The sequence below is a fragment of the Protopterus annectens genome, chromosome 2.part0 (genome assembly GCF_019279795.1).
Source record: "Protopterus annectens isolate FY-2018-M chromosome 2.part0, PAN1.0, whole genome shotgun sequence".
Taxonomy (NCBI): Eukaryota; Metazoa; Chordata; order Ceratodontiformes; family Protopteridae; genus Protopterus; species Protopterus annectens.
This window is the reverse complement of record NC_056728.1, coordinates 489,924,262-489,950,926: the sequence shown is the minus strand read 5'-3', so window position 1 is coordinate 489,950,926 and position 26,665 is coordinate 489,924,262. Positions and strand designations below refer to the sequence as shown.

Sequence of the window (26,665 nt, the reverse complement as noted above, 5' to 3'; positions counted from 1 at the left end):
TACCAAATGGCGCACTGCTAAAGTCATCCCTCTCCTTAAGGAGGAGTGACTACAGACCCTGGGAACTATTGCCCCATTAGCCTGTTGAGTCTGATATGCAAAGCTATGGAATGCATCATCATGGACCTAATAAACAAGGATATAGGGACTGTCCAAACTCTGGATCCCACACAGTTTGGTTTTGTGAAGGGTAGATCATGCCTGCTCACCCTGGTCGACTTCTTTGAGTCAGTCACCAGAGTTGTGGATGAAGGCAAAGGTGGTTCATACAGCCTACCTTGATCTGGCCAAAGCCTTTGATACCATTCTCCACTCAGGAATCATAGAAAAACTCACTACGCTAGGCATCAACCCCCTATATCACTAGGTGGGTTGCAAACTGGCTCATAGATAGAACCCACAGTTGGAAAGTAGCTGATTCCAAGTCAGACTGCCGACCAATTACAAATGGAGTCCCACAGGATTTGGTCCTGGGTCCTCTCCTGTTTGGTATCTATTTCTCTGAAGTCCAGGCCAACATGAAGGGACTCTGGCTGACAAAGTTCGCAGATGATTGCAAGTCGAGAGGTATTAACTCCCCAAGTGATGTTGACATCCTAGAGAAAGGCCTCACTGAAATCAACGACAGGTGTCAGAACCATGGCCTTAAGCTCAATGCCAAAAAATGTGTCGTCACCCCCTTTGAGAAAAACCTGGTTCCAGTGAATTACCACATCGATGATAGTCCACTGAACACAGAAGGTGTTCTAAGAGATCTGGTAACCCAGGTTGACAGCAACCTCTCTTTTGACCACCACATTGCCACTGTGGTCAGAGATGGCACATCTCATTACTAACGGTTTTGCATCCAGGAAGATAGGTCATTGTCTGACTCTACACTTCCCTTATTAGGCCAGTCATAGAGTGCAATGCCCCATTTGGCATGTACCTTACTACACACCTGCAACAACTGGAGAGGCCACAAAAGTACCTCACAAAGAGGATTCTATGCCTTAAACACATGCTCTATATGGACAGACTCAAAAAACTCCAATTATTCTCTATCTTGTATCACCTACTTAGAGGCGATCTCTGCTTGACTTAAAACCCATGTCTGACCCACCTGTGTTAGAAATGATACATCTAAAGAAATCCCAGTCCCTCCGCACCACATCCTCAGGAGACCACAACCTCATTACCACAATCAACAGAACAAACTAGAGGGACAGGTTCATAACCCAGAGATTGCCCATGCTATGGAATAGACTTCCCATACATGTCAAACAGAGCACCTCACTGGCCCTGTTCAAGAGATATCTTGATGAGTGGATGGGAAATAGAAAATTCACCCCGGGGATCACTCCAGTGACTCTATTTGACAGAGGCACTGGGAACTAAGGTCGGGTGGCACAATGCCAGGGTAATCCTATGGGCTCGGCTTGTAAAGACTCCAGGGCCATTAGCCTAGTATACACCTATGAACCTAAATATAGTTAGCTATGGTAATCTTCCTGTTTAGCTAAAACTACCGCATCAGTGATCAGTATGAAGAACTTAGTACAGTTGTGTAAGTTGAACTTACCATAACAGTCACTGTTTGAATGATCACTGCTGCAGTAGTTGCTAGCTTCCTCCACTCCCCTTGTTTTTTGATTTGTTATTTATGCCTGGGCATGGACATTTGTTTTTAGTTGTTACTAGCCCTGCCCTTTTGGGACTCTGCCTCCGTCTCTCTGTTGGCAGTAAAATTCTGAATGGCTTCATGTCCAAACTTATTGTAGATCAGTGTGTATGTATGTACCTTTAAAAAGCTATCCAAGGGCTTGCACAAGTGTATAAATACTGAGCATGTGCAAGCTTGACTGCCATTTTGTAGCAAGCTTTTGAGATGTAAGCATGTATGTATGTAAGGTCTGTCTGTTAACTAGTTCATTCATATTTTATGATGCTGTTGCTCTCCATCCTGATGTGTTTCTATGTATTAAAGCATCTAAATGAAATACCCTGCCTATTTGTCATCTATGTTAGAGAGAGACCAGCGACACTTGTCTTTTATTCAGCTCAGCTTGATCTGCTTTACAGTTTGGCCACGTGGAAGGTTCCCTGAAGCTTTTGAAGCCAGCTGATTGTGATATCCTTGGCAGGACATAACCCATATAGCTAAGGCTACTGCAGCAGTGATCATTCGAACATCTACTGTTATGGTAAGTTCAACTTGCACAGCTGTACTTTATCCTTGAAGGAGTTGACCCATTTTGCAATTCTGTCTCAAGGACAAAAGTGTCTGAAGTACTGTTCACCCTTTCCCTGTTTGACTCCTTTTTTCCTTTTTTTTTTTCTGTGCTTAAGATGATCAACTCCAAGTTGACATTGGTTCAACCAGACTGTTGGATCCCAGATTACCCAAAGCATTTTTTTCCAAACACCTTTATTGAGTTATCACTTGTGACATATGCAAATTTTGGTCTGTTATAATCGCGAAGGTTTAAAACTTCGAATCACTAAAGATCGAACTTTAGTGATCGAAGTCTTAAACCATCGAAACCAAAAAAAAAATACCACACCTCACTCCCTACTTAAATATACCAACTCCGAGAACACACTACATTGAAGTAAACGGAAATCTCCCCCACGGAGATTTTCCATTTAAATGTTCGATTTAGTGTGCTTTCGGTATTCTCGTGTCAACAATATCATATTCAGTATTGTCAGACTTTGAGATAGACACGCAAATTTACATTCATATAAAAGTAACCAAGCTATATTAACATAAACATTATACTTCACATATATTGCTAACCTAAGCAATATTACTTAAATTATTCAATTCCTGCCTTTTTCTTTAAAACAAGAAACATCTTTATTGAACCATCACTTACTACATAGACAATCATACATTTATATAAATGAAAACAAACCACACCTACACAATCCTAGTTATAAACATTTTACATCACAAAGCATAATGACACAATCCCAGTTGCAAACATTATACATCACTTATAATCTACACAGTTTTTCTCACTCAAACATTACATAGCTCATTTAAGGCCTGCCACATTTTAAACCTCATTCTTCCCTTGTATATATTGATGCTCTTCGTGTTTCACTGTTGCAGTCATTACACTTGGGTTATCCTGCCAGGGGTAGCCCTCAGTCGGCCCGAATACCAAAGGCTTATTTCTGTGTCTGCTGCTGTCGCTCCAGGACTGACGTCAGGTCGTCAGTGGTATAAAAACAGGCAGCTGATGCCATTACATCAGTCTTTCTTGCCAAGGAGCCTGAAGCAGAAGCAGTTTGCACAAGTGCCAGTCGGCCGCTGGCTGAGTTTTTCGTTTCTGAAATTGAAGCTGAAGTCTTGTAAATCTAAGTACCCCATTGGGAATCCTTTTTTCTTGCTCTAACCAATGTCAGAAAAAGTTAACAATTGTCTTGCCTATGGAAATCAAATACCACACAGAGACTTCCATTCTTACCTTGTCACCTGTTTAGGCCCAGACCACGGCTTCCCTCGTTGCCAGTTTTGTGCTTTGTTCAATGCCTGAACTATTCATCGTTGGGCCCTTATTGTAATTAAATAGCTTTGCTCTCGATCTCCATATTCTGAAATGGCTTTGGTAAGCCATCCAACTACCGATCTTCCAAACAAGCATAAGGATAAAGCCAGAGACAGACCGCACAGGTCCAAAACTGCCGACGACGCTTCTGTTAAGCTAGTCGCCAGTTTGCGGGTACTCAGTGAGGCTCTTTTGTAGCCCCTGATGCCCACATCGATGGATTCACAGGCTGCTACTGAGACCCGCTCTGAGTCCGGTATGCTGCAAGACTCTTGTTTGACTATGGAGCCTGCGGATGTCTCTTCCTTGGATGGGTCCAGAGCCACTGTGCAGGCACTGGCTTCTGAGGAAGTTCTTCCCACTACTGATATTAGACTTCTTTCATGTCTACAGTTCTTTCTAAAACTACTGAGTCTCTAAGGCCCATAGTATGAGCTACGCCTAGAAAATTGACGACCCAAACTCACGCACCTGCTTCCTTGCCACAATCACAGATGCTTAAAATGGTGGAAGACCTTATCATGCCGATTAGGGGCAGCAAAAAAAAAAAAAAAGAGAGAGAGACTTGTCCCCAGCATCTTTATCTGACGAAGAGTCCGACGACTCTGAAGATTTGAAATGGAGGATTTGATTACTTTGATCAGGGTTCTATGCCTCAGAAAGAAGAGAGGTCCAGAGAGACAGATTTGGTGGAGACAGATCATTCCTTCCTGGAGTCGGAGTCCTCAGAGTGGAGTCCTCAGCTTCCCTGTTCAGATTTTGATTAGGATGCTGATCGATGCAGAGGATTCCTCACCTCCCAGAGGATTTTTCCTTTTCTGAACCTTTTCTTCCCATGAGCATTCCATCAAGTGGCATTTCAGGGATTTTCAGGTCGGGAAGATTCAGAGTCTAGATTTTTAGGGAATTTTACATTTTACACATAGGCCTTTGTTTATTCTCTGTTTGTTGTGTTTTTTGTTTTGTTCCCTTGAAGCTTCCTTAATCCTGATTACCCCCCCCCTGCCCCTGTCAAGCCAGACAGGTATTACAGAGTTCCATATTGTATTAAATATTTTGTATAAGAGTTTCTCCCAGAGCTGACCCGGAACTAGGGGTGGGGGTCTATAAATAGGCTTTCCAGTTCCTTTGGATAAAATTGGATTCCTTTTCTAGATGGGTTGGGGTAAAGGTATTTTTCTCTAACCTCTTAGACGCATGTTTAACTTTATTGGTCCAATTCCATATGCTGGAAGTATCAGAACTTAAGGTTAGGTCAATTGGAAATTAAGGTAGATGCTTTTATCTGAGGGTAGAGGTAGCAGGGTGCAGGGACGGTTCATGCTTCAGAGACTGTTCATAAACATTCCAGTCAGTGTGCCCTTCTTGCTTCCCTTCAGGCTTCCTACAGGGCTGCTACAGATTAGCTTATTCATAGACATGCCTGGCTTAAGGCATGTTGAAGCTCAGAGCATGTTAAAGCTCGGATTTTGATGCCCCTTCAATCTTCAGTTCTTTTCAATCTCCTGTTCAGTTTGTTTTGAAAAAATGCTAAAGCTAGCTAGACAAATGCAGACAACATTGCAGCCAGTTAAGTTATTTTTTTAAGTTTAGCCCTAATTGCCTGGGTAAGATTTTCAGTCTTAGATGGGGTAATCCAGGTGTACCCTCCGCCAGAAGTAGGCTAGGGTTTTATTTCTCATCATTCCTCCTGCCAAAAAAAAAAAAAATACTTGAGGCCAATCTTTCTGGTTCTCAATTCTCAATACATACCTAGATATTTCCAAAGTTCCATGTAAGACTGCCTTTTGTTGGCCATTACTTCTGCTAGAAGGGTATCTGCTGAAGGCTCTCATGGCAGTTGAACCCTCTAATATTCCATAAGGATAGGAGAGTTTCTTTCTTTACTAACCCTCCTTTTAAATGCCAAAGTGATTTCATGCCTTGACTAAACTACTCCATTTGCCTACCGATGTTCCTGCTGGGATTAGACCTCATTCCACTAGGGCTACTGCCACTTCTACTGCTTTTTTTGAGGGGGTGTTAAGGATATGATATTTTTGAAGCAGCTACTTGGAGTCTAGTTCACTTTTCTACTAACATCTCCTCTTTTCTCCAAGTCCATCCTTTGCTTTGGGATTCTACTCCACAGAATGACTGACTGCAGCAATGTGAAATATAGTACAGTTTATTGTTTTTGTACTCTGTAAGATGTTCGAGATTAGATGCTGTAGTCCTTGCTTTCCTCCCCTCCTTCCCCTTTTGGTTTGTTGGTGTGTTTGTTTTGTTATTGTTCCTTGGGGATAATTATTTTTTTATTTTGTGGCTTTGGCCTTTTCTTTTTTTTTTTCTGGCCTTCTGACATCTGGGGCAGAAAAAGAGGATATCCACAGGTTATGACTGCAGCAATGTGGATCCTCGAACATCTACATTTATGGTAGGTACAAAACTGTACTGTTCTGATTATGAAGACATTCCCTTATCTGCTTATGAGGATTCAGATGCAGAGGAATCCATTCCTTCTGCCTCTCCACCTGAGAATTTTTCTTTTGGTGAAACCCTACATACTTTGAGAGAGCACTTCCATTGGGAATGCCAGGATTACCCTCAGTCCAAAAAGAGACTCTGGGCATTTTTAGATTTACCTCAGCACAGGCCCTTAGCTATATCCCCTGTCCTGGATGTTGTGGATAATGTTTTTATGGAATCCAGTCTATCCCTGGATACTTTGCCTCCTGCTCCCAGGAAACCTGACAGGTATTAGAGTCCCTGACTCTCACAAATTTCTTTTCAAGAATCCTACTGCTGACCCAGAGGTCATCTCCCAAGGGCCTAAAGGAATAAAAGCAACTACAGCTAAGAATCCCACTCTGTCGGACAGGGATTCTTGAGACTTAGACAGATGGGGCAAAAAAGTGTATACTATTGCAACTCTTGCCATTAGAGCATTAAATTGTCAGTTCCACATGCTGAAATACCAGCAACATAACATGGAACTCATTAAACAAAAATTGTCTACCTTCCCTGACTGTGCAGAAAATAAAGACTTACAGAAACCTATGCATTCTGCAAGCTAAATCACTAAGCATACCCTGAAATATGTGGGTTTGACTCCCTAGAAGCATCCTGCAGGGCAGCAGTCACAGGTTCTGTACTTCAAAGGCATGCTTGGCTTAAGGAACAGACCTGCCAGATCATGTCAAATCAAAATTTTTGGATGCACCTCGTAACAAAGACAATCTGTTTGGCACCAGAGCAGAAGAGATTTAAAAAGATGGAAGAAAAAGCTAAATCTATGCAGAAAATGAAAGACTTTTTGCAAGTTCAGCCTCCAAGATTCCGTAGACATTGTCCCTCAAAACATTGGTCCTTTCCTGCCCACTCGAGGCCACTTCAGACAAGACCTAGGGGTAACAGACCCCCAGACAGCAGTCTCAAGGGATGTAGAGATCTAAACAATGGAATGCCTCGACTTCTAAACCAGGGAGTGTTAAGCCACCCCCTTATGGAAATAATTCCCAGTGACTCTTCGACTCCTCCTCTCACCTCTGCCCATCTGCCCGTGCCACTAGGAGGAAAACTTGCCTCCCATGCAGAAAAATGGGCCTCCATCACCAACGACCGATGGGTCCTCAACATAGTGTCCCAGGGGTACAAATTTTATTTCCACACCTTGCCAACCCCAAAGGGATTCCCAGATCTTCCTCCAAACCAGTGGGCAGAGGCACAACACCAGGTTCATTCCCTGCTCTCCATGAGGGCAATTCAGCCTGTCCCCACAGATCAGAAAGGCCAGGGGTTCTCTTCCAGGCTTTCTCTAGTATCCAGAAAAGAGGGCACCTGGCACCCAATTTTAGATATATCTATTCTAAACACCTTCCTGGTGGTACCAAAATTCAAAATGCTCACACTGCAGCAGCTTCTCCGTATGCTGTCCAAAGATGCCTGGTTAGCCACTCTAGACCTTAGAGGCCTATCTGCATATCCCAGTCAGAGATTCTTGCAGGAAATATGTACGTTTCAGGGCAGGATCTATACATTATCAGTTCTCTGCACTTCCCTTTGGCTTATCCGCTGCTCCCAGAGTTTTCACAAAATGCTTGGCTCCAGCCATTGCTTATTGCAGACAAAGAAATATTCAAATGTTCCCTTACTTGGACGACTGCCTGATTCAGGCAGACAGTCAGGAAAAGCTGTTACAGCACCTGACATTTGTAAAGGACCTATTAACCTCACTGGGGTACACTATCAACGAGAAGAAATCCAAACTTGTCCCCAGTCAAAAAATTGTATTCCTGGGCGCAATCCTGGCCGTGGCATCCCAGATGGCATTTCTAACTCCAGAAAATCAAGCCTGACAAGCCACCAGAACCCAGTTATCCACAAGGAAAATCCTGCAAGCTCTAGGGTTCATGGCCTCCTGCAATCTGCTAATTCCATATGCCAGACTGCATATGAGGAAATTTCAGTGGTACTTAAAAAGCATTTGGTGTCAGCATTCACAGGACCTGGAAACTATTATACCTATGATATTCTGTCTAAGGAAAGATTTTCTTTGGTGGGCAGCAGCATGCAGCCACAACAAGGGACTTCCCTTTTCACAATCTCATGCCACCCAGACCCTAACCACAGACACATCAGACTATGCCTGGGGTGCTCACCTGGACGGCAGGTGCATTCATGGCCATTAGAGCCCAAACCAAATTCATCTGCACATTAACCAAAAAGAGATGCTAGCTGTTCAGCATGCTCTGACAGCTTTCAGTCCACTGCTGTCTCCGGGGCACTACTTATCAAAACTGACAACACCACAGTAATGTGGTACATCAAGCAGGGGGCAACCCACTCCTACCCTCTCTGCAGGCTAGCCATGACCCTTTGGAACACTGCCTCAGCCGTGCATATTCATGTGCAAGCTCAATTCCTGCCAGACAAGCAAAACTCTGTGAGAGGCAACTTAAGCAGAAATCTCCTGGACCCACATGAGTGGCAATTAAACCACAACGCCTTCAACCTTGTGACCCAAACATGGGGTACCCCGAAGGTGGACTTATTTGCCTCCCCCTACAACCACCAGCTCAACAAATTCTGCACCAGGGAACCTCATAGCAAGGCTTGGAAACTGGATTTATCCTTCCAGTGGAAAAACTTCTCAATCAATGCATTTCCCCCTCTACCTCTTCTGACCAGAGGATTACTCAAAGTAAGGGAGGAAAGACCAAGGACATTCCTGATTTCCCCAGACTGGCCACACCAACACTGGTACCCACTGCTGCACAGTCTGTCCCCGTTGCCTCCATGGCACCTACCCCAGATTCCAACTCTCCTGACTCAGCAGGAGGGAAGAGTTTTTGCATCCACAGTTGCAGACCCTGAACCTAGCAACCTGGCTTATTCCTTGACTTCTCCTCCAGTGGCCACCCTAAGCAAACAAGTCCTGGATGCCATACATGAAGCCAGATGACCCAGTACTAGAAAATCCCATGCTGACAAGTAGAAAAGGTATTGTTCCTGGATCCAGACTAAAGGTGCTGACCCAGTGCAGCCCTCCTTACCTCTCATCCTAGATTACCTAGCAGAACTACTCCATAGGGGCCTATCCTTCTCTTCCATTAAATTCATTACAGCACTGAGCCACCTCTCTTCTCACACCCTCTCATCAAACAGTTCTTGAGAGGGGCTAACAATGTAAGGCCACCAAGGAGAGCTCCTACTCCTGCTTCCAACCTTAACTTTATGTTGGAAAAGCTCACCCCCCCCCCTTTGAGCCTGCAGCTTCAGTAGAGTTAAAATTCCTCTCTTGGAAAACAGCCTTGCTTCTGGCCATCACTTCAGCTAGAAGAGTGACTTCAGTTACAAGCACTAGCCATTTCATCATTTTTCATGCTGACAGGGCCTCCCTCAAGACTAACCCAGCTTTCATGCCTAAGGTGATGTCCAGTGTGGCTCTCAACCAATCTATTAATTTGCCCACCATTTTCCCTAAACCTCAAAATAAGGGGAGAAGGATCCTGCACTCTTTAGATGTGCACAGACAGCTCAGGTTCTACCTGGATAGACTAAGCCCTTTAGGAAATCTCACCAGTTACTAGTCCACTTTGCACCAGGGCAGAGGGCAAAGCCATATCAAAACAAACCATCTCCAAATGAATAGCACACTGCATTATTTTCTTTACAAACACCATTGGAAACCACCCCCACTGTGGGGTTAGAACATATTCAACTAGGACAGCTTCAACCTCTACAGCCTTTCTCAGAGACATCCTGGAAACTGCAACATGGAGTTTTGTTCATATCTTCACCAAGTATTACCACCTGCCTATCTTTTCTAAATCCAGGGCAGGCTTTGCAACCGCAGTCCTGCAGAGCATTCTAGCCAGCCCCAATTCTTCTTGACTTGGCTCTACCCGATCCTCAGCTTTGGGAATCAACCCAAGTTTGATGACTGCAGCAGTGAAGCACGAAGAACATAGTACAGTTGTGTACACTTACCATAAATGTAGATGTTCGAGTGTGTTCACTGTTGCAGTCCTTGATTCCCACCCTTCAGCCCCCTTATCTCTTCTCTCTCTCTCTCTCTCATCCTTACAGGGCTATTGGTATTTACTTTCTACTGGTGGTGTTACTCCACCATAACTTAGCTCCCTTTTGGGGGCTCTTGACATTTGGGGCAAGAAAAACTGATGTAATGGTGTTGGCTGCCTCTTTTTATACCACTGACGACCTGACATCACTCCTGGATTGACAGCAACACGACGCAGAAATACCAAGCCTCTGGTATTCGGGCCGACTGAGGGCTACCCCTGGCAGGATAACCCAAGTGTGATGACTGCAACAGTGAATGCACTCGAACATCTACATTTATGTAAGTGTACAAAACTGTACTTCCCAGCTGTTGCTCTGTTCATCATATATTAAAGTTACGATATGCATATTAAATTTAAAATGTTTTTGTCTGGGGTGTAGTTCATTATAATTATGGTATGTACTTCAACAGATGATTTTAGAGAGTCTTAATTCAGATTATACTGAAGAAACATGATATTTAATGGTAAACATTACAAGGAAATGTGCAAAAGAAGAAGATCATGCAACATAATATTCAGAGAGTAAGTATGTTAAAGAAATGCTGTGGTGATACAGTTACACTATGAAAAGTCTGGCAGCTGGAATGTACTGCCTGATAATGTGCTTTCAACATAGAAACTGAACATAATGAGTTCATTTCAGTCAGTGTTTACTTTGTTCATTTTGCTACTTTTAGTATCCCCTGTCCCCTCAAATGTTTTACATAGCACAGATGGCTTCCCCCTTTTAATCCTTTTCATAAGTGTAAATTAGTCCTTCCACTTCTGCATAGGTCCAATTACCACCTGCATGAAGTCTTGTCTGCCTCTGCAGCTGTTATGTTATGCCTGCTATATCCTTACCAGGACAGTTTTCTGAAGACTACTTCTGCACGAAGGGTATTTTATTTATTTTACATTTGTTAACCGGGAAATTCCGACTGGACCAGGTCCATTTTCAGCGGAGGTCCGGGGAGAAAAGCTCCAACATCAAGTTATACAAATACAGTACATCCAGCATAATACACAAAACAGGTTACATCATGTATGCTGAGCATAGTAATATAACAAGAATTAGTAAAAACACTCCGGGTAAAAGATATAGAACATGGGTAAAAAGACAATGTCAGTCATACTTGGTAAGAAAAGAAAATATATCAAGTAAGATTCTACAGTTAAAAGTACCCTTTCAGATGACCAAGCCTACAGGGGATCAGAGCTCCAGCATGTGATCAGAGAGGAATTTGGGGAGTTAATAGTAGTATGGGTAGGGTTATGTGATACAAGGGCATAACCATGTACTAAGAAGGTGCGATTTGAGGGAGTTTTTGAATATGGATGTGGAGGGGGCAGTGGACACAGATAGGGGAAGAGAGTTCCAATTTCTGGCAACGGTGTGGGAGTAGAGCGCTTTCCCTGCATTATTGTTAGCCTTGGTGATGGAGAGGAGAGATTTTTCACTGGATCTTAGGTATCGGTTTGTAGTATAGATAGTAAGTAGGTTAGATAATGAGGGTTTTTTTTCAGGATATTTGAGAATATTGTAGGCTGTGCCCAGCTGGTGATAGTTAAGTAGCTGTGGTAGCTCAAGCCATTTTAGTTCTTTTAGTGCAGCACAGTGATGGGTTCTATAGGTTGAGTTAGTAGCAAACTTGGCTATTTTATTGTAGCATGATTCTAGTTTGTCTAGGTCACATTGTCTGATTTGGGTAAAGTTTGGTGCTGCGTATAATAGAGTTGAGAAGAGGTGGCTTTGTGCAAGAGTGACTCTTGCTTTTTGTGAGAGAAAGGACTTATGACTGTATAGGGAGCCTAGTTTTTTGTGTACTAGTTTTATGGTATGTGAGATGTGAACATCAAAGTGGAGATTATTGTCTATTTCAATGCCCAGAAGTTTGGTGTGGTTAGAAGGGGAGATGGTGGTGCTGTCCTTAGATGTTATGGTAAAGGAAAGGGTTTTTTTTTATCTATTAGGGGTAAATAGTAGCAGTTTTGTCTTTTTGGGATTTAGAATTAGTTGGATCCCAGATATCCATTTTTCTACTGAGATAAAGGTATCTTGAGTGAGTGTATGTAGGGTGGTGGGAGATGAGGCGGAGCAGATCAGAGTTGAATCATCTGCATATTGTATGAGTGTGGCATGTTGTGTAGAGCATTTGAGGTTATTTGTGAAAATAGAGAACAACAGCGGGCCCAGTATAGAGCCCTGTGGGACACCTATGGTGGTTGGAAGTTGTGTAGACAGAGTTCCTTTCCACTGAACTGATTGTTGCCTGCCAGACAAGTAGCTTCTGAACCAGGCTATAGTAGAGGAGGTGAAGGATAATGATGTTAGTGAGTCTAGTAGAATGGAGTGGGAGACCATATCAAATGCTTTTGAGAGGTCTAGGAAAATGGCTGATACATATTTGTTATCATTCCTGTGAAGGTTTATATAATTAGTGAAAGATAGAAGGGCTGTGGTAGTGCTGTGATGTGGACGGAAACCGTGTTGTGTGGTAGATAGTAGATTGTGTGTGTTAAGAAATGTCATCACTTGCAAGTGGATGCATTTCTCAAGAGTTTTGGATAAGGGGCAAAGGATGGCAATAGGTCGGTAGTTGGAGAATTCATAAGAATTACCTCCTTTATGGAGGGGAATGATGCGAGATACTTTCCAGAGTTTGGGCATGTAGGATTCTAGTATGGAGCGGTTGATAAGGATGGAGACAGGATATGATAAGGAGTCACTAGCCATTTTTAGGTATGCAGCAGGTATGTTATCAGCTGCTAGTATGGTTGGCTTTAGTTTTAGGAGGAGTTTTTTGATAGTTGAGGTGGGCACTGGTGGTGATAGGCTGAAAGAGGGGGTGGTGTGGAATAGGTTAGGTTGTGACTGAGGTAGACTGTTTTGGGTTATTTGACTGGACAGGGCTAAGATGGATTTAGTAAAATGGTTATTAAATTGAGAAGCTATGTCTAGGGTATTGTTAGTAGAGATGGGTGCTGGGGTTGTGGTTTTGCCTGGCTTTAGTAGGGAGTTAATGGCATGCCAGAATTTTTGTGGACTATTTGAATATTTCCTTTGGGCGCTAAGAAAATAGTTTTGTTTGTTTATTTTGGATTCAGCCTTGGCCTTGTTTCTAAGCTGTTGATGGTATTGTCTGGAGCTAGGGGTTTTGTCAGTTTTCCAGATTTTCCAGGCTTTATCTCTAGCTTTTAGTAAGGCTCTGGTGTCTCTATTTAGCCAGGGATCGTAGTTGGCTTTAACTCTGATCTTTCTGCTGGGAGCTAGACTATTAAGGATGTTAGAGAAGGTTGTATTGAAGTAGTCTACTGCCTGGTCTAACCTGAGTGTCCGTAGTGGTTCCCAGTTGCAGTGGCTTAGGACAGTATTTAGGTATCGTGGGGTAAGGTTACGGTCATCTCTTACAAATTTGTAGACTACTGGTTTGGGGTGATTGGAATGTTTCTGGAGTAGGAAGGTGGGGAGATGATCACTTAAGTCATCTGGGAGGCAGCCTACTGTATAGTTTTGTTTGGGATAGTTGGTTAGTGTCCAGTCTAGTATGGATTCTCTCTTTGTTTTCTCATCTATTCTAGTTGGTTCTTTAATTAGTTGAGAGAACCCATATAGATTGATATGTGTAGAGGGGCTGCTGGAGTTACAGGTTGCCCAGTCAGTGTTAAGGTCTCCTAGTAGGATCGTTTCCTGAGGTAGATTGTCCTTTGTCCAGTGTAGGATGTCTTCTATTATGAGCGAGTTGTTGCCTGGAGGTATATAGCAGCATATTATATTGATGATCTTGGTGTTTCTTATGGATAGGACAGAAAACAGGACTTCAGCATTTTGAAAAGTGGGTGGTGTGGTGTGCAGGAGCTGGAGGTTAAGGGTGTTTTTAAAGAGAAGGGCTACTCCTCCTCCTTTCCTGTTTGTTCTATCAGATCTAAGTGTATTATACCCTGGGGGAAGAAAGACTTCATCTTGGATACCGTGTTTAAGCCAGGTTTCTGTAATGGCGAGTATTTCAGGGTTGTAGTGGGCTATGAATGCATGTAGGTCTGTTAGCTTGTTGGTAATGCTTCTTATGTTGAGATTTAGGATTAGCAGGTCAGATGTTTGTCTAGCTGAGAGGGGACCTGGATTTGGGTGAATGTCACCAGAGGTTAGCAGAATTTGTAGGAGTGTCAGTATGTGTTTTTTAATAATTGTTTGCGAGCTTGGTCTATGAGAGTTTTTCTTAGTGTGATGAGATGGTGTAATTTTTGTTAGTGAGTAATATGTAGTTGTAAGATTTATGATTGTAGGACAGATGTAGAAGTCTGAGTGGGTTTGAGAGGGTGGGCTAGTGTGGGTAGTGTGATAGCAGTTGTGCAGCGGTAGATCTGTTTGTAAGGAAGTTAGGAAGGTTAGCGATAGTAGAGCTAGTGATAGGGATGTGAGTGTGGGTAACATGATACTACTTTGAGTGAGAAGTACAACTAGGATTCCTGGTTGGTTGTGTGTGAGGGTAGAGTTGTGTTGTCTGGGAATGTGTTTTGGGAGTGGGATCAGTGTGGGATGTAATTTGATTGGGGGGTGGGGGAGGTAGGATGAGTGGGTTGGGCTAGTTGTTAGGGAATTAGGGGTTGGACTACTGGTCAGGTGATTAGGGGTTAGAATAAAAGTAGAAGTAGTAGGGGCAGGTGGGAATAGGGGGCAGGGAGGAGAGCGGAGCAAGCCCGAGTGAAGCGGGCTAACACCGACTATAAGTGTTTCTTTAGGCTTTCGTAAGTATGTAATGTTATTTTAAATTGTAATATGTTCAACTGAAATTTTAAATGTAATTTAATATGTTTGCACTAAGTTATAGACTATGTTATGGGCACAGAGTATAATTTTCTGACATTCTTAAAAGGATATAGAATTAAAGCTGGGATTAGTTACAGATGAAACAGGAGAGGAAATGAAATGCTCTTTTATAGATTTGAGTATTTCTCAAAAGAAACTTGACTTTAGTTGGGGGGGGGGCAGTCACTGGAGAGCAATATACAACTGTTTAGTCCTGGTGATGTACTCATCAGTACACAGGTTTGACTAAGGAACTATACAGCAGAAATGTACTAATACACTCACTAACATTTGTTTAAGTTAATGCAGGTAAGGTATTTTACTGTCTAGACACTTGGAAGTTAAGCACCTACATTAGTATTTAGTCTCTTTAGTTGCAGGACAAGTGTCTGTGGGTGCCCAGTGCTCAAGAAAAAACTGAAATTTCTACTGCTTGATATGGGGGGCAGAGACCTGCTTGACCTGAACGATGGTTTGGATTACTGAAAGAAAAATAGAAGTAAAATGTAAGCGAGCATTAGGTTAAGGCAGCACATACTGTGTGACCAGTCAGATTGGATTTTTGTTTAGCAATAGTCAATAACAAAAACATCAGGCAATGGTTATTCCTGCTTCAGCACCTGATAACATAAAATATTTTCTTATGGCAACATACAAAAATAAAATGTAAATATATAAAGCAGTCCTCTACTAAATTAAGCAAGATACACTTTCAATGTATTTAAAAACTAGTCAATGCAGTTAGAGCAGTGAAATGTAGCATGTGAAATAGCCCTTCTGGCTCTATAACAGTAAACAAGGAAAACAGAACATATCTAGGTACATATGTGACAGCAGTTCATTAAGCAGAATTATCAAAAGGCATCCTACAGTGTTAAAAATAACAGAAACATATAGTATAAGCTGTTGTACTAAAGAATTATGAATTAAACCACAATGTACAGCATATCTTGATTGCAAAAACTTACAGTAGGATGATTAGACACCAAGGGAGACAAACAGCTGCTATTGGATTTGAAACAAAAAAAACAAAATGGCACCCTGGGTTTAAATTACCTCAGGCTATCCAATACAGAACAAGAGCTGGAGGAGGGAGGGGTAAAGACTACAGGGAAGGAGAAGGCTAGCCAATGGTTAAATGAACTCTGCAGACACTCACTGTGAAGTGCAAAAGGAATAGAAACCACTCATTGAACCTTAAGAAAAGGTATGCTACTTTGCACAGTCACTCTACTTTATACTATAAAATCAAGGCAAGTGTAGACATTATCCAATTTACCCTGACATTCTTAAAAGGATATAGAATTAAAGCTGGGGTTAGTTACAGATGAAACAGGAGAGGAAATGAAATGCTCTTTTATAGATTTGAGTATTTCTCAAAAGAAACTTGACTTTACTTGGGGGGGCACTCACTGGAGAGCTGCCTGTCTGCAGTTCCAGTAGTCCGAGTATTTCTTTATATTTGTAGTATTTATGTATTATTGTATGTCTAGCCATAGTGAAGTCACTGTTTTGTTGCTGTTCATGAGTACCTAAAATATGTGTTTGTGTTGTATGTTGTGAAATGTAGATATATTGTAGATGCACTAGAGTTAGGAATGTGCAAGTACATGTATTACACTATAGGCACAACTATATTATAGCTGCAGCCTGCAGTGGGGTTGTCTTTCTCTCTAGGTTCTTCTGTGCTTTTTTCTCGGTGGTGATGATGTGGTGTGTGTGTGTGTGTGTGTTTTATGCATATATATGTACATATTCATATACACATACACACACACATACATGTATCTGGGTCTATGTGATTTAATTGAATCCCCATTCGACTGAGTCACAAATGGTCAAAGTCATTTGACTGAATCACAATAGACTGAAAGGTGTAGAAGTTTATAGACTATATGTGAAGGTGTCATTTCTGATCATAGGAATAATTAGTGAAGTAAGTCTTGAAGAGTATGTGTGGAAGGGGAGCAGCTACCATCACATCATATCCCCAGATCTGTCGGTTTGTTTGTGTGCTAGCACTGATTCACAGTGTCCTTACTCCATGGTTGTGTGACAGGGAGTTAGTATAAATAACAGTGGGTGGGGGTGCAGAGTGGCTTTCTTCCAAGCAAAAAAAGTTTATGGTATATATCAATTGTTTCAGTCAAATGAGCTTTCAGTTGTGTTCAATGATTTGTGATTCAGTCAGATGAGCATTTGATCCAGTGACAAAGATGTGTGTGTGTGTGTGTATATATGGACATATATATAGATGCATGAAGATATAGTGGGGTCAGTAAGTTTCTGCTTTTCTTGGGTAATATTTTTTTGTGTATACCATAAATTATGGGATTATGGGTACTGTCTACATACACAAGGCTGTTTTATCTGTGTGTGTGTGTGTGTGTGTGTACATAAGCATACATGTGTATATCTTAAGAGGCAAGGGAGTGTCTGGTGAAACTGTTACCACGTGCCAAGGGATTTTGGCTTGTGAAAACACATTTTATGACGTGCTTTAGTACAATGTCCGATCCAAAAAGAATGGTTAGTACCTCAAAAATATCATATGTCCTTAAGTTACATTATGAATATATGCCATTTTAATGTTTTTGTCAATGAACCCAGGAGTTTATATGGTGATTCATATCATCAAATGAAAGCATACGTAATGTTGGAAAACTTGTCACTGATAGGCGGTATACAACTACAGCCACTTTGCAGATGTGTTTACCTGTTTATATGTAAAATATACAGCTATACATTGTGTCATATTTTATATAAATATATTGAGCAATGTCCACTTAGTACCATTCTAGAACAGCATTTCACATGCACCCAGACCAGTAATGGCTTCTGTCACAAATGAGGTAGTCAGTAGCAGAAAAAATGTGAATATTTCACTGCTTTATTATGAGCATGTATAATGTAGTAATAATTTTGTGAATAAGTTGATCAGAATTATTTTATGTGGCACTTCATGGTATCAAATGAAAGCTTAAAAAATGCTTGAGAAACTTTACACTGATGCTTCTGTTTTGTAGATATTTACATTTATTTGTGCATTGAGTATGCATGGACATTATATTCCTATAAATATCACAAAGACGGAGTGACAGCAGCAAACCTGCTTTGCAGCAAATTGAAGAGAACATCTGCATGACTAAAAGTTATAATATCATCTCGGATTTTGCTACTGTGGCTCAAGAGATTAACAACCGTTGTTACAATTGCAATACCAAAATGTGTTCTGTGTATATCTTGATGACAGATTAATATCACCATTGTAAGCAAGGGTGTTTACAAAATAACTTGTCACATTTATACTTTCTTTAAAACTTGTATAGTTCTAAAGATGGGTAGGTTTGTTTACAGATGGGTTTCAAAACTTCACTTTCAGTAATTTAGCCAGGGCAAAATATATCTAGCAAGGAACTCTGTGGGCGTCAGGAGGTGTGTGAAATTCCTCTGATGCTATTGATATCATTGAGATATATCCTGCTTGATAGCCGCATTACTCTCACTCTGGCTATTGCAATAAGATGAAATGGACATCAATTTGGGCTCAGGGTCTCTTAGTTCTCTCCCATCATATTTCTGAATGAGTATTAGGATTCTCCCTTTCTCTGATGAGACATTTGTAAGTCTGATATGCAGTTCATATGCAGTTCAAGGTCTTTTATAGATGCTCTTTTCAGAGAATACTTCTGCAGTGATCCACACAGTGAGTTATTCTGGGGAATCTGTATTAGAGGTCGATGAAGATGACCTGGAATCAGGTTCCATTCAGTTGGTCGAAGTTTCAGTACTTCGAAACCCACTTGTGCGAGACCACTTGTTCGAAGTACTGGAACTTCGAAAACCAAGTGTGGAGATCACAATACAGTGCGGAATGGGAATATTCCCTTTTCCTCGCTGTAGTTCGATCTCAGAGTTCGTATATTTAAGTAGGGGATGCACGGGGGCTTGCCCCCATGCAAAAGATGCTTTTTTTTTTTTTTTTTGGTCAGCCGATCGGCGACTAGACTTCAGCGAAAGTGCACTTTCGCTGAACTGGGCGTCTACTTTTTTTTTTCGACGTAATGAAATGTTAACAAAGACAAGTAGATCCCCTGGATCACATGTAAAAATGAAGTACTTCATATAATGATAGATATGTAGGACCAGGTCCATCTTTCCTCTTTGATCCCCATGCACCTTTCCTCTGCCACTTTTGGTCTGAGTTTACATGTTGCTCTGAAGAGATTTTGTCTTTGTCCTTGGTTTCTTACAGGGATCTGGAGAAGGATATATGGGGAAAGTAATGTGAGAAAACGGAAGGAGTTAGGTGACCTGAGAAAAGTTTAGGTTATGAGCTGCGAGAGTCATGTTGGCTTTGAGTCTTTGAAAGATGGACTTGGTCATAAACATCTATTGTTATGACAAGTACTTAACTTTTGTATATCCAGCTATTGTCAGGTATGCAGGGCATTCACTGGCTTTCCCTTTGCACTGGTGTGGACTGCAGGCATCTCATCCACATACCCCACTGTATGGATTTGTGTACTACCCGTCCCAAAAATAATATCACTTATAAATGTAGTTTGTCCTCACATGTATGCCAATATACATAAACACATACATGTGCAACACTTTTATTATGTAATATCAGTAAACATTTTATTATGATGCAGTATGTTTCTCCCATGTATGTAGCTTCAGTCATCATCTTTTCTCCTAATATCTTGCTAGCTAATGAGGTAGGGACTTATCGCAAATTGCATTTTATAAATCTAAACTTGATTGTTCTTACTTTTTAATAAAGGTGCCTTTAAGAATGTAAAGTTTTTTTTTTTTTTTTTTGTTATGAAGTAAAAGCTTTAATTTGAGAGAGAGAGAGCAATGTTAATCTTAGTTTCTGTTACAGGGCTTCGAATTTGCATCTGAAAGGCCTGAAAGGTCTGTCGTGAGAGCACCCAAAGGTGGACCTATTGTGGTTCCTACAGCAGGAGAAGATGATATTAGTTCAACTAGGAAAGAATTAAACACAATGGAGTGTGAGAACCATAAAAAAACTGGCCCACCTGGTGTTTCTGTAGCTGAGGAACTTGATAGACGGCCATCCTGTCTGAAATTGCCTAACAGAAGCACATTTTCATGTTGGTGTGCAGAGAATGAATTAGGCTCACGTTTTGACAAATTGAGTATGGATGCAGATTGTACCTCAAACACTCATAAGTGTAGTGTTGCTGGGCAGCTTTGCTCACTAGAGACCAAACTTGGCCTTATTAGCAGTGTCTGTCCACAGCTTTTCAGTTCCGGAGGGGCAGGACATGAATGCTGTACTTCCCATCAAGAACACTTGAAGTACAGTGAGAAAAACTCAGAGGCAGACATTGACGCAAACTGTTTTGAGTTACCTGACACAGCAGCCATTCTTCCACTGCATGACCCTGAGCTTTACGTAGAAGCTGCAAAACACACCAAGTCTGTCCCCAGATACACTGATGTGGCTTATCCTGATTATTTGGGACATATCCCTCCTCTAGAAAGGGAAACTATTTTAGAAAGGCCATATGGTGTGCAAAGGTAAGTTTTAATTGTTTTAATTTAAAATATGTTTTTTGTAGTGGCGTCTTGCTTTTTCAAGAAACTGAAGGACTTCCACATAGTAATATTCATCAGTGATGCATTTGTTCCAGCTGAATCAGTGATAGAGACCAGACATGGTTGCATTCTGGCTTCTGCCATTAGCAACTGCCATTTCTTACATTATTTTGTAACTCGCAATGTGTACGTTTGTGTTCTTTCTGTAAATGTAGCATCAGGTAGAGTAGGATCTTGGCTACCTTGTTCTTTACTTTTAGTAACTTGTTGGTTAGTTTCTGGAAGCACAAGAACTCTGAAGAAGGATTTTTAGCCTTCCAATCATGGAGCCATCCAGGTGACATCACCATCAGTTTTCCAAAGTCACTCAGACTCATGACTAGTCTTGCCTTGCCAGTACCTCCTTTTTCCAGGAATGCCATACTGGTCAGCCCTAGGTTAAACTTGTGGCTACCCATCCAGTCATCTAGTTTATTTCTGAAGCTTTATGGTGAGTCTCTTTGCTTAACATGCAGGGGAAGTTTATGCCAGGTGTTTGGGAGTTGATGGGTTATAAACCTGTCCCTCCATTGTGTTTATTTACTGTTGGTGATGACTAAGGTACCTGATTTTAGTACTGGTGGGGATACTAAACTTGTAGAGAAACAGGACAGTCAGGTTTCTAATGGGTTAAGTGAGACAGAGAGCTCTCCTGAAAAGACTGGAAATCACTGAATAAAGTGATAGAGCTTCCAGCCTGTCTGAAATTTCAGGCCTGTGGTCATTTTGGTTGGGAACCTTTGGGATCTTTCTAATTGTTTGATGTTGTTTAGTGCAGTACATCCCAACGGGAGCACTGTACTTTATAATTAGCCAGATCAGTGCCAAGTATAAGGGCTTGATCTTATCTCTTTAGAACCTGATAATATTCCTTTGGCAACTGGCCAGGCTATATAAAAGGATTTCCTGACAACCATTGTTATCTAATAGTCAAAATAGAGGGTGCTACTGACCCATTAACCTAAGTCCCTAACTACATTTTCTTTTTGTACAGTCTAGACAGTATGATGAGAAAAGAGGGATAGTACACTTTTTAGCATTTATCATTTTTACCAAGCCAAAGGTTTACTAGGGTGAGTTCATTCTGGAGGGTTTGGGTGTCATAGGATGACTTAACAAAACCTCCCAGTTTATAATCATCTGCAGACTTTGTTAGCCAAAGCTTTTGTCCCTCTGCTTGTAGATATGAGAAATAAATACCACAAAGGAGTGGTCCCAGCACTGAGCTCTGGAGGACACTGCTGTTTATTTTCATCATTTCTGATGAGGTTCCTGCAACTTGCATTGTGTGAGGAGTTTGTTTCATCCAGCTTGTCATACACCACATCTGAAAGAAAACATTTCCCGTCTGGCTGTCTCCATTATTTTCTTTCAGATGTGGTATGTGGCCATTTTTTTTTTCTTGAAGTGCTATTCCTTACCTGAATTTAATTGGTAGTGTATGTGTAGAGATTGTTATTGTTATTACTGAAAACATGACTTTCAACCTTCTGTTGCCAAAATTTGGATCATTGTCTCTCATAATGTGTAGCAAATGGGACAAATTTATAACATTCGCTAATGGTTTATCTAGAAAGGCCATAAATTTGTTATGTCTTACAGAAAAAAAGTTTTTAATGTTTCCGTAGTATTATTTACCATGCGTATATATTAAAATAAATTAACAAGGAATATGTGACAGATCAATGCTCTTCTCATATCTGTCAGCTTCTAAGCACATGAAATCTGAATAAAGCCAACAATAATGGAAGGACAAAGGCACAAAGTCAGGGACTGATTTTAAATACTGGTTGTATAAACTTAGAAAGTTGCTAGAATAAGTTTTGCATCAATATTTGAGTTGTTTGGCTTCTGCTACATACCTACAATCAGCTACATTACTAGATGAGTTAAGTACATACTTGCAGTAAGATTGTACTGCATTTTATTTTTCTGTGTATTTAATTGTTTCATTGAATATTGTGGTCTGTGCCTCTCGGTAGTTATTTATTTTTCTATTTAATTGTTTCATAGAATACTGTGGTCTCTCTCTGTGCAGTTAGTGGGGGCTATTGTTTCACTTCGTTGATATTCAGTGTTAAACTCTTAGTCTAGAGGGTTTCTCTGTATTTTAAGTGTTAGTCACATATCTTTGAATTTATTTCTGCTCAATATCTGAGTTGTTTGGCTTCTGCTACATACCTACAATCAACTGCATTACTAGCTGAGTTAAGTACAAATTTGCAGTGTTAAAGATTGTACTGTATTTTATTTTTCTATTTAATTGTTTCATTGAATATTGTGGTCTCTGTCTCTTTCTGCAGTTAGTTTTCTGCCCTCCCTCCCTGCTCTTGTTCTGCTATTAATCTTGGTGGCTTTGGAATTGCCCGCCCCTCCTGTAAATTTGTTTGAACACTCCTTTTGAGTCTATCTCATTTGCACATTCAACCGAGTACAGTGAAATCATATTTTGAGTTCAGACACTCCTACCAAGTCCAGTCTGTTCAGCTCTATCCCAACTCTGTTCTAGTCTAGTGTCACTAGCTCATTCTACCTATACAGAGGGAAAATTTGTGAAGGGCAAGCCACTTAGGTCCTTAATTTTGAATTATCTTCTGTTTCTCCTTTCTCCCTTTCCAGTTTCCAAAAAAAAATGTCTAAGCTTGTTTCCTGCCTTTCCTGTAACTAGTCTAGTCCAGATACGGATTTGCTGTAACCAGGACTGTTTGTAAGCTTCTGAGCCCCCAAAGCCTTTCTGTGTTGGAGGGAAGCCTTCTAGCTTATCAGTGGGAGTTGTAAGCACTAGGTAGCCTATCTACCACAAGAGTGGTTTCTGGCCCAGAAATTGTAGTTTATAGGCCGTTTGGGCAGTTTTTCCATCTCTTTCAACTTTCTGGTTTAAAAGCCTGAGATTGCGCTGGTTTCCCACCATTCCTATAACTAGTCTAGTCCAGGTACAGATTTGCTGTATCCAGGACTGTTTGTAAGCTTCTGAACCCCCCCAAGCCTTTATGTGTTGGAGGGAAGCCTTCTAGCTTATCAGTGGGAGTGGTAAGCACTAGGTAGCCTATCTACCACAAGATCCAGGTACAGATTCTTAGTTTTAGCACTTGAATTTGATTATTCGTGCTCTGCATTTGTTCAGAACTTGTTAGCACTAAATAAGCTACAAATTACTACAGCACTCAACCTTCCTCTTTACCTAGAGGAAAACAGTTTTTGTACTTTCCTCACTTGCTTAGAGAAAAACTGCACTTATACTCACTTTCCTCACTTGTCTAGAGGAAAGTAGTTTTTTATTCAGGCATGTCCAAGGGTCAGTGTTTTCTCCTGTTTATCTGATGAATTTGGGCATCTTGAGGCAATGTAGTAGTTGCTTCATGTACACAGACAACCCTCTCCTCCTACCACCCAACACCACAACCTGTGAGAGATGCACTTATCTAGGCAAACTGGAGGTAAAGCTCTGTCCAACCAAGACTGAACTTGACCGTCAAGAGGAGAAGGTAAACACTTGCACCACACCACACATCACATAGCCCCACTAAACCTACACCACCAAAATCCACACATAGAAACATGAAAACATTCGCAGAGGCTCTCAATAATAATCTGCTCAAGCAACAGAGACCTCCAAAGGAGAAACGCAAGCAACCTCCATCCCCCAACACAGCCCAAATGACACAGCCCACAGACTCGGTGTGCCAATAATCCGCAGCCCATAAGGCAAACCAATGTGCCCAACACACTAGTCATAGGTGACTCTACAGTCAGGCACTCTGATGTCCCACTCACCAGGCTAAGCAAAGCAAGGAGAAGGGTTACTGTCAGCTGCCTGTTGGGTGCCAGGATCTGTCACATAACCCATGCACTCAGGTCACTCCACAGCAAGTACAGATATGACTCTGTCATTATCCATGTTGGTGTGAACGACCTGAGACATACCTCCCTGGACTACATGAAAAGAGACATGGAAAAGCTCTCCGATCTTGTAGCCTAGGTAGGTATGACCCTAGTCCTGAATAGCATCCTGCCGTCGCCCAGAATGATACCACAGTACAAGGGCAAAATGATTGACTTCAACAGTTGATTAAGCTTCTGGTGTCATTCTAAGGGGATCCATTATCTGTCTGCCTGGGACGACATGGTTGACAGACCACAATTTTTTGCCAGAGATGGCCTGCACTGTTGCCCCTGGCATTCCGGATACTGGCTAAGGCTCTTACCACCCCTATAGTGCCTTTTTTAGGCAAGGTTCAAATGCCAAATTCACCACCATAACAGAAACAGGCAAGCAAAAACTGCGGGTAATGCTGCCCAATGCTAGAAGTCTAAATCTCAAAATGCACTCACTCAAGGCACTCCTTAAAATGAAGAACATCGATATCTGTGCAGTGGCTGAGACCTGGTTCAAGGCTCTAGAGAGCACCCCTGCATTACCAGGCTATAACTCCTACCACACTTTTTGGCCATCTAACCTGGACCAGAACACCAAAGGTGGAGGTGAGTCCATATTCATTAAGGATATCCACACTTCCAGGCTAGTTGCGCAGCATAATGCATCTGAGGTTATCCAAGTGCAACTAACTGTGGGCAAAACTGAAATCCAAATTGTAGCTTGTTACATCCCCCACCATGCCCCAGGATTCCCACTCCTCTTTTCTTGATATACTGGAAATATTAGAGTTCAACCAAACATCCTAATAATGGGCGATTTCAACTACCCCACCATTAACTGGGAAACCTACTCATGTACCAACTCCTTTGCTCAGCGCTTTCTGGAATTCATAAATTCCAATGCCATGGATCAACTTATCCACACACCCGCCAGGGGCAACAATATCCTAGACCTAGTCATTACCAACATGAGTGACTGGCGTTCCACACCTGAAGTCAACTCCTCAATGGTCAGATCCAACCATAAGCTAATCACCCTAGATGTCCGCATTCCGCCCCCACCCACCATTAAGGAAACCATGGTAAAAAATTTCTCCAAAGCCAACTACATGCTTCTTAAGACAGAAGTGGCGAACTTCATGACACCCATGCAGATTGACAATACAGTTACGACTGATGAATCCTACACAAATGAGCTGTATAAGCACTTACACAAGTGCATGAATCATGCTATCCCAAACAGAACCAAGATGCCATCCTCCAAAAAAAGGAAGCCAATCTAGTGGTCCCCTGCCATAAACAAACTCTACAACAGAAGGAAGAAACTGTTGCAAAAGAGAGTAAAATCCCATGAGTGGAGGAGCTCCCTTGTCAGCCTCTGTAAGAAGCTGAGATCTCTTATAAGATCCTCCAAAGCTAGCTACAAAAACAAAATTGCCACTGATTCTAAGGGCAACCACAAAGCATTCTATAGCTATGTCAAGAATCTCAGTGGCAACACCCAGATCTGCTCTGAGTTTACAGCACAACAGCACGAAAATTACAGCACCAACTGATATTGCCAACATCCTGGCGGATAGGTTCAATGCTAACCTTACCCCCCTCTCACCCACTAAAGCGCCCATATCTGTACAGGAAGAATGCAGAGTCCCTGTAATCAAATCTATGCAGGTAAAAGCTGCACACTCTAAAACCAAAAACACAGCATCCATGGGACTTGACAACATCCCAGGCTGCGTTTTACACGAACTTCAGAACGAACTGGCTCCTCACCTAAGCACCATGTTCAATCATAGTCTCACGTCAGGCTTTGTGCCCACTGAATGGCACACAGCAACAGTTATCCCACTCCACAAAGGGGGATACACCACTGATCCTGGGAACTATCGCCCTATGAGCCTGGTCTGCAAGGCCATGGAACGTATCATCATGGAACTCATAAACAAAGACATTGGTAACCTCCAAACTATGGACCCCACCCAGTTTAGGTCTGTGAAAGGCAGATGATGCCTTCTGAACCTGATCATCTTCTTTGAGGTAGTCACCAAAGCCGTAGACGAGGGTAAGGTGGTTCACACAGCCTTTCTTGACCTCGCCAAGGCTTTCGCCACCATCCCCCATTCTGGAATTATAGTTAAACTCACTAACTAGATATAAATCCCTACGTCACAAGATGGGTTGCCAACTGGCTCACTGACAGAACCCACACTGTAAAAGTTGCAGACTCCAAATCTGACTCCAAACCAGTGACAAGTGGAGTACCACAGGGTTCAGTCCTGGGACCTCTCCTG

General features: G+C 41.8%; 1 protein-coding gene across 1 annotated transcript in view; it reads left to right on the top strand.

Annotated features, from left to right (window-relative positions):
- Window positions 1-26,665, top strand: part of AGTPBP1 (ATP/GTP binding carboxypeptidase 1) — a 2,804,614-nt gene that overhangs the window by 1,676,249 nt on the left and 1,101,700 nt on the right. The window contains exon 21 of the mRNA XM_044060898.1: window positions 19,780-20,441. Coding sequence (XP_043916833.1) covers window positions 19,780-20,441 — 662 coding nt within the window. The remainder of the gene's footprint in view (window positions 1-19,779; window positions 20,442-26,665) is intronic.